Source organism: Trachymyrmex septentrionalis, unplaced genomic scaffold (genome assembly GCF_001594115.1).
Source record: "Trachymyrmex septentrionalis isolate Tsep2-gDNA-1 unplaced genomic scaffold, Tsep1.0 scaffold22, whole genome shotgun sequence".
Taxonomy (NCBI): domain Eukaryota; kingdom Metazoa; phylum Arthropoda; class Insecta; order Hymenoptera; family Formicidae; genus Trachymyrmex; species Trachymyrmex septentrionalis.
The window spans coordinates 6,140,536-6,152,880 of NW_017305375.1; the positions used below are offsets into that span (position 1 = coordinate 6,140,536).

A 12,345-nucleotide genomic window follows, 5' to 3' on the forward strand; every position below is an offset into this window, starting at 1 on the left:
CGCGTTTCATCTGAAGAAAAATGCTGCTGAAGCCACTGAAATGATTTGTGCTGCATATGGAGAGAACGCTGTAAGTCATGCAACATGCAAAAGGTGGTATCAAAAGTTTCGCCAAGGAGATTTCAGTCTTAAAGATGAATCGCGTGCTGGACGCCCTGAAAAGATTGAAACGGACGAATTGCAAGCACTGCTGGATATAAACTCTGCGCAAACTGAAAAGGAGCTTGCAGAACAGCTTGGCGTATTTCGCTGATTAATATTTTTTCGTTTGTTTTTAAATAAAGATTGAATTTTACAAAAGAAAGCTCAGAACTTTTTTGTACACCTAATATGTAAATCAAATTTATACGTAATATGACCATGACGCAGCCAATCAATGAATCAAATTTACGTGAATTTACTTGAATGCGGAATTTACGTAACGTCGTGAAAATCGCCGGAAGTGGAAATTCATCAGGGAGAGGGACAGCGATATTTTTAATCGAAAGAAAGTGGCGCGCATTCACTTGATGTTTATCGTAAGAAATATTCGGATCTCAAATTTCGCGGAAATGATGATTAATGTCATAAAACACATCAGCGCGTCCTCCAAAAACGCGATTTCCTGCGATTATAATAGCGTAATGACTTGCATCCGAGAACCGTGCATTGTTACTGGCGCAGGTACACTGATAACTGCCTAAGCAAACAACAGACAGATGTTCCTGAGTACGTATATCTTCTAAAGCGCAAAGTGTATTGAAACTTTTCGAATGTTTGTTGAAAAAGCTGTGCAAATGTCGCGACGAGAAAAACATCGAATAAAATTGAAAAAAATAAAATAAATCACAGAACCTGAAATGTTTTACCTGCAGAAATTATCTTATTTGATCAACTACATCAGTTGCAGAAATGTTTTATTTCAAACTGTAAACAACTTTCAAATTATATTTATAATTTAATACTCTGCGTATGTACGGACATGGGAAAGATATTGACCATGTGTACCGCAAAATGTTGTAATTTATTTTACAAAAAAAAAAAAGCAAACTATTACAACTTTTGCGAACTCTCCGCAGTAGCTTGAATGACTCATTCCCCACCACGATAAGACGCACATGTAACTATCATGAATTCGTTCCATTCCAGCGATCCTTTTCCTCCTTGAACGCAGTTCTGCTGCTATTATTGTATTGCGTATCAAAAACGGATTTTCATGAAACCGAGAGTTATTAAAATTATCTTCCCGTTTTCAAAAATATTCGTATCCCTCTCGTATTCAGATTTCAAGTAAACAAATGGAACATTTACTTGTAAGAAATCTACTGAACTAAAATTTCAATTAAAAAATTGATTGTAATACTAAAAGCGTTGATCTTATCTATCGCGGACTAATAAGTATATAAAATTAAGCGCAACTTTATACCTTATCGTCGTGATCTGGAACATACCTAATCGACATATAAGAATTATAAAATGATAGGTATGTCAGATTTATGACAGCGCCGGATAAGATTAAGCACGGCTCGATCGTCAAATCGAGCGAGTTTTTACATTCAAATCGCAAAGATTTTCATAGCTGGCTGGCGGAATTGAGTGGGACGTTACGAGAGATACAAGAGAAAGCATCGTAAAAGCATTGCCGAGACAAGAATGCAACAATCGTGGAAGTTACGATAATGATATCAACGAGAACAAGAGATAGGGGAGATAATGGGAGAGACGATGTCTCTAACAAAAGAGAGGAAAAGCTTACGAAACAAACTTCGCTAATTTCGCGTCTTCTCGTGTTCTCATGTAAATAAGATTGTTACAAGTTGTTTCGTAATTATATATACCGCTTAATTAAAGTAAATTATTCCATATAAATAATCGATTTCGCATTTACATCATTCGAAACATCATCCTGGATTTTAATGCTATTTTATATACACGTTACTTCAAACGTTAAGATAATTAGACTTTAAGATACATGAATGTTCCACAATAGATAAATATTAGTCGATATTACCGCAGGCTTTTCTAATGTCTTGTAACTGACTCCTAATTTGATTTCAAACATTTCCTAAATATTTGTCTGAAGTGATTATCTATTAACGTTTTAACTCACAGAAAAGTAGCAATTCAAATATTTTATAATCAATATAATAATTTTAATGAATTGATTATTTTTGCAAGCGAAATTCAAAAGGAATATAGATATCTTAAGAATGAAGTCACTAAACTCCGATTACATCTAAAAAATTAGCCAATGCTTTTTCTCTATTAAGCCTATTCTACAATTATGTAAAAGTAGTTATAAATGAGTGTAATTGTGAAAATTGACTCCAGTCAAATATTCGACTATGATTGGTCAATTCTTGTAACTATAACCTTGCAATAACACTTATAACTACACATGCAATTGTAGTACGGGTTTTATTCTTTTATGCACTCTCTTCGTACTATAATCTTTTTAATTCCCACTGACAAGACGAAATCCCGAGCGATGTTAAAGGGTTAAACGAAATGAATAAACTGCAACTCGCGAGCGTCCGCTTCTAATATAAATGAATTATTGTCTGAACAACAATACGCATGCAAGCGGAATATTAATAACTCATTTGTCGTCACTTTCATTTCCATCCTTCGCAGACCGAATCGTCGAGTCGCAAATTTAAAATAACGCCAAATGTTGATTCGACTTTTTCAAAAATCTGGAATCAAGTATGACACGATGATCTATCCTGTTGCAGTTACTTGCATGCATTAAATGCTTAAACATAAAAAATATATGCATCAAAATATTTTCTGTCGACAATATATCTTAATTCTTAATTTTCTTATTTTTCACAATAATAAAAGCTTCGCAAAAATTTACATCTATTTATTATAAATATTAAAAAGTAAACTTTTAAAAAATAACTATGATATATACACATACACAGATATTTTAAAACTTTTTTTCTTATAATAAAGTATTAATTTTCTTTGTGAATCATTTAAAATAATAATAACAATAACAATAATAAAACTCCCGATTACTCAAATATTTATTAATTAAAACAAAAAATTATTTAAAAACATTGAAAAATAGCGTTTTTACTCGTCAGTCATTACACGCAATCGGAAGCAGGAAATGTCAAACGGTAATTTTTATTGTTGTGTACAGGTTGAGACTGACCGTTAGCACGTGCAAATCAGCAAAACTTCCGCTTATTCAGCATGATTCAATCATATTTCATTCATCCCCGTAGTACGATTACATTCGTGAATACTCTTGTGACTTCGAGAAGCGGCGATGATGCCGACTCGTGATGGCGTTTTAAACACGTGCTAAGATGATATAACCACGTATTATTTCACGACACAATGATAACATAAAAACTGTTACATAATGACCATTAATAATATTTAACTCTGTCAGCAATCTGGGACTTTTTTAATACAAGTGAAATTTTATTTTCAAATTCCTTCGGAATAAAGAAACTTTGGTAATGTAAAAACTATTTGGTAATGTAACAGAGATGTTGAAAAGTAATCCTAAATTTTTCCATATTTTTTTAAATCCTAGAATGATAAAAAACTTGGATTGGGAGCACAAAAATATGATTGCAAATAAAGGATTAAAAATCACTAACAAATACACGCAAAACATCATTTCAATATTTTACAAAATAGAAGTAAAAAGACAAATATAAAAAATTCTCCAGCAGAATCAAGATAGCCTAACTAGCATTATATATTATGGAAATTTATTTCCATTTTAATATTAATATAACGATTGTATATATGTAGCTATTAATTAATATGAAGGAAACATGTATCAAGGACGAAACATTTCTCGATGCATAGGAATGGTGCAACATCGTACCATCATTCGTACGTTCCATTAATTGAACCCAACTTGTATTTCAGAGAACGCGATAGAGGTTATTCACATTCTTTTCGCGTAATAAACACGCGCTTGCGACACGCGAGAACGCATATATGCATGACACATCACCTGCTAATTAAAATCGATACGACAAGTTGCGAACGCGTTGAAACTAATGCTTTGACGACAGATACAATTCTCGATCGTGATACTTTGCAGTTCGTAATATAATATATAATTTATATAGTATCATTTCGCTTCGTTAATAAGATCATTAATTAATATGATCATTAATTAATAAAATCGTTAATTAAGATCGTTAATAAGATCATTAATTACTGCTTGAAAATTGAAACATTGAAAATAATTCACTCATGCAACGGTTAAGGCAAAACGACTAATATTACTGCTTATAACGAGAACAACAAATGTGATTCAGTGGCCTAGAAAAAAAGAAAGGATATGTCATGAATATAGACACACATTCGTCCTTCAATAGTTTTTCCACCTCCAAGGGCGTGTTCGGATTCTCACTTGGATGCTCTCCGGGTGTCATTCGGTAAATAACAAGGATGAAGTAATATCTGAATGACACTTGGGGAAATCTAAATATAGCTCTAATTGTAATACAAAGATACAAATCAAATGCTTTAACAGTAATTAAATTTTATTGTCTATAAAACGCAATTTTATTGTCTATGAAACGAGGAAAAACGATCGATAAAATAAAACATTTTCTAAGAGGAAAACATAGATGATGCATAACATTTAACATACATCGCGCATTTTATACGAACCGAGTCTCCTCATTTCTGTCTTATTGCTCTGAGCAAATACAGATGCGGTGGCATCATCGGCTTATTGTTAATTTAGGTAAGCATTTACTTGAGTATTCACGTAAGCATGGTGAATGTGTCATAATAAACACAAAAATATCGTTACTGATAATCACACAGAAAGATGGCAATAATAACTTAACGCGAATACCGGCATATTATTTAGTGACAATTTATCCTCTCAATTAACCCCTTTATGTCCCCAATTATATCAGCTTTAGAGGAATTAATAGAAATCACGAGACAAAGTATTACGAATAATGTTATTTGAGTTTAATAATGTCATGAATTGAAATTAAATAAAGCCTTTCTTAAGAGATTAACATTAAGGAATATCGCAAGATAAAAAGATTATGCAAGCCAATTGTAGCGTATGTATGTTACAAGGAAGGTTATAATATTAAAGATAATTATTTCGACAGAAACAGGATAAAAATATGGCTTATAAATGATGATTTATGAGAAATAGCGTCATAATATCTTAAAATTTTTATCGCATACTTAGCCTTGACTAAAGCTACACAGCACCTTTAATATAAATAATGACTTCAATATACGGAGCTGCGTATATAAATTACAATTACAATAAATTTTTATCTTAATATATCTGCAGATATGCACAGATGAATATATACTTATTTATAATCAATGTTAAATTATGGTTAATAATAATTTAGACGATTATCTTATTAACATTTAAGAGAAACACGTTAGAATCATATTTCTAATATTTTCGATAACTTTAGCGAAGTGTGACTGTGACTCACTTTAATTATCATAATTCTTTATCTTTCGATCGAGGCCGCATCTTTCCGTGTAACTGATAATAATGGAAGAAACGTGACGCCTCGTGTGGTGAGAAATCAGCGCAAAATAATCGCACGGCACGATTAGCAGAAGGAAAAAATTGCGATTTCTCATTTTATTAGTCAGCTGACGGTGCAGGCGAAGAGACGCGTCATCGCTTAGAGAGGATATACTTCGATGAACTTCGGGAAAATGAGATACGCACGTCGTTACGTTGCTTGCATAACCGTTTCCCTGAAAAAGGATTTGGACGATCCAAACTTAAATCGCTTCCTGCCGCGTCATTAACTCTACTTGATGATCCAAGTAAAAGATACATGCGACTCGGTGCTTGTGCTTCCTATCGCCGTGATTACGGCAGTATAAATCGCGATAGAACCGATTACGACCCTTAAAATATTTATGAACCTGATTTCCGCGCAACCGTACATAAATATCGAACGAATATCAAACGCTTCTGTAAATTAAATTCGTGTGACATAAATATAATAATATAATATTTAAGATTGTAACGTTCGTCGTATAAATGTGAATTAAAGTAAGTATAATATCGTATAAAATAAAATACGAATTTTATGTTGCTCACGCGTGCAGAATTTAACGAGACAACTTTACGGGTAAATAATTTACCAAAAATGAATGGAGTACATTAATAAATTTCACAATTAATATTATATGAATTGTTATAATACAATTAATTTTCATATCGTAAGGAGAGAAAGTCTGAGCAAATCTCCTTTTTGTACCTTATTATACGTCAAATTTCTATTCCAGTTACTTTTACTGCAACACATCGATCATTGAAATGACTAAAAGAACAGAACGATGGCAAGACCATTCCGAAGAGAAATAACTAATTATGACACGATGACATGTGTGTATTCAAATTCAATAGTGCGCACCTGCTTACATATAATAAAAGCTACGCTACAAAACCTAAATATTGTTTGCTACGACAAAATATAACAAGGCAAACACACGTCGTTTAACGAGTAATTATTAGCTCAATGTATATTTCCGACAAAAATATAAAAAATAAAACTAATGTACACGGAAAAAACGAGTTTGTTGAAGTATCTAAAAATTTAATTAGATACAGATTAAAAATAATTTTCTTTAAATCAAAATAATTATATAGGATGTTCAAGCTGGTTGCTAGAATGTCAAAACTTTTTGCAGAATTTCTCATCAAAATTGAACTTCCTGCATAATTATCTTGATAGTAAACAAAATAATTTTCAGCAAAAAATAATTCGTGCTTGAAATTTTGCTAAAATGCAATATAGGTATCGTTCTCGTACAGTTTAATATAATTAATATGGATTTGTAAAGTTAGCATGCCTCCCCCCCCCTTCCTATTCTATTGATATAAAAAAACAATTCCGTTAGCACTCTTCGTAATTCTACAGTTCCGCATTTTTTACACTAAAAACCTAAAATTAGTACTAGTTACTGGAACTGTAGAATTAAGAAAAGTGCTACTGGAACTGTCATTATTTTTTTATATTAATAGAATGTCTTGCTAATTTCACAGATCCGTTTATTATCGTAATATGATGTCTTGTATTATTATGCTGAGAGAAATGTTGGATATAAAAAATTGGATATAAATATTATTTTGTTCCTATATGACTAAAACTTTTCTTATTTTTCAATTAAAAAATTGTATTTTAATCAAAATTTGATTACAATAGAAAACTCCTATAATATTTAATATCGTTAAAATAAAAAACTATGTGAACTATATACTTTTTTTATTTTTTAATTAACAAAAATAAGAAAGTTTTTATAAATCAAATATCAAATATAACAAATTAATGATTATGCATATCAAACATTTATAAAATTATCGTCAGTATTCGATAGCAATTTATTAAGGTACTGCACGCGTAGCATGCGTGCTAGACACTTTCTAGCGTGGACGTAAACATGAGAGCAACAGCAGCTGCTGCTGCTGCTGCTGCGACAACGAATTCAACAGGTGGATCCGTGGCGCGACTCGGATAAATTCCATGCGAATACCATGGATTCCTTTGGTACGGGCGCGTCGTCTCCCGGGACTTTCGCGGCCGAAGAAAACCGATGCCGATCAACCGATGTGTTTATCTTAACACGCTAACCACTTTTCTCCTCTCTCTTTTTTTCCTCTTTAATTTACTTGAAATATTTCACACATTTTCACTACACTACTAGAAAAAGAGTGTTTGCATTAATTAGCATTCTGCTTGAAAATGGACAAATTAGAATTTTTTAGCAGAATCTATTATCAAGCTTTATAAAGCCAGCAGGACCAAATCAGCAAAATCAAATCGAACCTATCAGAATTTTTAGTACTCATTTTGTAAAAATAATATCAGAAATTAATAGGATTGAATTTGTATTATTTTCTATTACCAAAAATAATTCTATATTATGTGTCACTGTTTCCTAGAAAACAGTGGCGCTGCTGGTTTAATATTTAAGATGGATTTAAGAACCATAAAAAAACACAAGAGCAAAAATTATCACAACTAAATTTGTACTAATTTGTATCATTGAAAGTAAGTTCATATTTTACATATTTCCTCCTTAAAATTACCTTATTAGTATATACTTACAATTTATGAGACATTTTACGTCAAACTGAGCACCTTTGAAACATCGTCATTTTTATTTGTTTTTTTTTTTAATTTGCTAACATATTCTATGGATAAAAATATGAAACACGTGTTCCATGGGAAAAATTTAAGATTTTTTTGGTGAAATTATTCACGCTTGCAAGTTGCAGAAATTAATAATCGCTCATGCGAACCTTCAAATTATTATATCGAAACCATTAGTCGTACAAAACAATGCAAGAGACCGATTTAAAAAATCTTAAATTGTTCTATGGATGGATTATTTTTAATTTATTACTTTCCATTTATTTATAATATTTTTTATCAATTCACCAATTAAAAAATTTTGTAAAAATATTATTGTTCCCACTTCAATTAATCCTGAAAATTTCAAAATGGAACTCGAATAGACTGTATATTAAACATGCAAAATATTAACTTACTTTTAATGACACAAATTCAGTTAATTTTTTCTCTTAAGTTGTATTTTTTATGGTTCTGTCAGCTTAAATGTTAAACTAGCAGCGCTACTATTTTTTTGGAAATGACACATAATATAGAATTATTTTTGGTAGTACAAAATAGTACAACTTCAATGCTATCGATTTCTGATTTTTTTTTCTTTTATTTTAAATTAGTCAGCTTAATATTAAAATCATGGCAGCACTCTTAGTTTGTTTATTGTCAACCAGCAATTTTCTCAGTATACAGAGTTAAATAAAAATTTATGAAAAACAAATACAAGAAAATTTTTACTTTATCTCTAATTATTATCAAAGATAAGAAGAAAAGTCTTTTCCTTATTATTGTAACTCTAGTGTAAATCTTCTGGATTGGTTTTCAAAATAATAAAATGTTATCTACACTGTGAAAAATTTCTGAAAATGGACGAGAAAATTCCAATTATATCAAACAGAATTCTAGTTATCTCAACTAGAATTATAACAGATTCAATCAGGAAATTCTAATTTATCCATTTTTATCAGAATTTCAATTAATGCAAGCACGAATTTTTTCGAATATACTGAATTTTCTCGTCCATAATGCAATTCGTATTACTTCCACATGCCCGAATATCCAATTCGCGAATTTGAATGTATATGTATTTATATTTAAAAAAGTCGTCGGTAATTTGCAAGCTAGCCACTTAATGCCTTGTTATTTTTACAATTCGAATTTGTGCCAACACAGATATTTATTCCGAATAACTATTTCTCATTAATAATTATCTTTCAAGAAAAGCTCTTAAATTATTCTAAGAATACCAATCTTCCATTTATACATGCATCATTGCAGAGGAAAAACAATTTATTTACCATTATGCACATACGTTTTGCGACAATAATTGAATCTACAATATGTATTATAAAAATTATTAATCAACCATAATAAAAAAAACTGTACAAAGTTATTTTAGAATGTGTATAATAGAAAAGCTATGATATTTTTAATTTTCATTTTCTGATTAACTAGTGGTTAGACTTAATCTGATGATAATATAAAAAGCTTTTTCTAGCTATGGTTAATCACTAAATTAATAATTTTGTAGTAACTTAAAATTATTACCACTACCAAACCAGCAGTTTAAGTGACTAATCATGGCTAAAAAATACAATTTTTACATTATCATCACGTTAAATCTAAACCATAAGTTAACTAGAAAATGAAAAAAACTCTCTGAGTTTATATAAAAGTACCACATTTTTTTCCATTATACATTTTTCCATTATACATGCATCAAAAGTAAAAACAAATCGTTTTTCAACTTTGTACTTATATATTCCCTGACGATTCAAGTAAAATTTAATAAATTCTGAGAAGTTAAAATTTAAAATAAATATCAAGTAATTTAAAAAAGTTTTTTTAAATGCTTGTATATGATATAAATTTATAGAAAATGTAGCAACGTTTTATTTGACAGCACATTTCTTTATGTTTTACTTTTCCACTTCAATCGTATATTAAGTAAATTACAATAATTAACTATAGAAATCAATTGTATAAATTTTCTGTTGGGACGATAACAATTATAAGCAACAAAAAATTTCGAATATTCGAAAGAGAACGCAAAGCGGACAAATTATATTTCTGAATCGCGATTCAGAAAATTATCACGTTTAAAAATAAAAAAAAAATTAAAAATAATTAAATGTCAATCACAGATTTCAATTAAACAAAAGAGTCAGCAATTCACTCAGACATATAAAATTCGATTTATATGTTTTCGTTTTATAAAGAATCAGTCTATCTCTCTAAAACTATATTTTTATAAAAAGTTCGATACAAGACAATCGCACATTTGGAACACCTATAAAGTCAATAATAACAAGAGTAGAAAGAAAAAAAAAGCTGGAAGCGCACTTACCTCGTCAACGGAACAGTTGCTGCCTTCGGAACGATCTTCTACGCTGTTGGGATTCCTCTCCGGCGTCTTGATCACTTTGATGTTCGACATAGTACCCTTGATGACGATGTTGTTCTCTCTAAAGTAATCGTCGGCTTCCTGGTCAACCACCAACAACTTGGTCTCATTGGCGAACGCCTTGATACGCTCGACCACCTGATTGTGAGTCTCGTTCGCGATGTCGATCTCGTTAACCTCGACTATCCGATCGCCCTGACGCAGACCGGCCGCCAAGCTCGGCGAGCCCTCGTCCACCTTGCCGATGAACTGACCGTTCTTGCCCTTCTGCGCGTGTAGATTGAAGCCGTAACCGTTGAAATCGTCCCACTTGACGATGTGGCAGAGCCGGGCGCACGGCACTTTATCGTCCTTGAAAGAAGACATCGCGTCACGTCGGTCTCACTTTCGACGGGACAAGAAGGAGTAACGTGTAAGAATCTATCGCCGGATCCACTATCGAACAGCCAGACACCACCACACTACACCGAGGAACGCGCGAAACGCGAGAGTCACGCGCGATTCTAAACTTTGAGATGAAAAACACCGCAAGGTAGCAGACAAACAGAGAGACACGCGCACACGTTCAAACGACGATCAAAGTACGTATGGGAAGTGACACGAAGTTAGCTGCGTTACTCCGATTACTCGGCAGCACTGGCACTCAGGCCGAGCAGGCGCGAACGCGAGGAGTGACGAACTGTGCCGAACGGTGCCGAACTGTCGCTGCCGACCGTGCCTGGCCGTGCTGACTACCGACTGCCGACAAACGCCGAACCGATCCGATCCCGCGCGGCCGCGGCCGTTACGCGCCAACTGCGTTGTAAAAATTACTTATGATTTTCGATAAATTTTTCCTTTTCTTCTTTCCTTTCCTAACTTCTACTTCTTCACGTTATCATTAATTGCGCTCTTCGCGTATCTTAATAGCTTGTCGAATTGAATGTTTCTTGTCTTCTAACTAGAAGAGATCAATCAGTTTACCTTGATCGAAAAATTTGAATTTGGGAATTTTGCTCCGTTCGCCATTCACGACTTTTCGCGCTTGAATCGCACTTCACAAATTGATTATTCATCACAGAAAGTTCATTTAACACGTATATACACGATTCACTCGGAGATTATGGCCTGTCGATATGTTTCTCAAGCACGAGGAGCGTTCTTACCGTTCACGCCTTTTCAAACTTGAATCGCACAGGTCGCACTTCACATGTTAATTATAACATGTTCAACAGTTCATTTAACACGTATATACGCGATTCATGTATGTCACTTAGAGATTACGATTTGTCGACATGTTCCTCAAGCATAAGATGAAGTACAAAAAAGAAATTCAAACAATGCGCTGACGAACGAAACGAAATAGAACAGAGCAGAAAGTATACACGACAAGCATGAATATCGATCGGAGATCATATCATGGCGCCTCTCGCGGCAGCTCTGCAAAGCTCTACGCGCAGGCGCGCTCATGCGCGTCGGTTACTTATCTGAAATTAAGTTTATTCTGAATATACTGACAGTAGGTCTGTTGCTTGATGTTTTATAATTTTTCTGTATTTAAAAAGAGATGAATTACACGGGCCGATAAAATTTAGAAGGGGTTGTGCTTTGAACTTTGAAAGATGTTTCCGTAGGATTTTGATGCGCTGAAAACGACTACATTGTCCGTTTTTTTCCATTACTCCCCGTTTTTTAAATAATCGCAAAAACAGTTTTTTCCGGAAGTAACTTTTTTCTTAATTTTTTCCGGCTAAACAAAAAATGATATCGACATCAGTTTTGTGATATTTAACTTAGAAATGTTCCAACAATATTAAAAATATTTTTCGGCTTGTGTTATTTATTCGGAAGTTAGAGAAAGAGAGAGTA

At 32.6% G+C, this 12,345-nt stretch overlaps 1 protein-coding gene across 1 annotated transcript in view; it reads right to left on the bottom strand.

The window, feature by feature from the left end:
- The window catches only part of LOC108748431 (Na(+)/H(+) exchange regulatory cofactor NHE-RF1), a 17,972-nt gene extending 6,854 nt beyond the window's left edge, over positions 1 to 11,118 (bottom strand). Inside the window, exon 1 of the mRNA XM_018486608.1 lies at positions 10,441 to 11,118. Coding sequence (XP_018342110.1) covers positions 10,441 to 10,863 — 423 coding nt within the window. The 5' untranslated portion in view covers positions 10,864 to 11,118. The remainder of the gene's footprint in view (positions 1 to 10,440) is intronic.
- Positions 11,119 to 12,345: the final 1,227 nt, after the last annotated feature.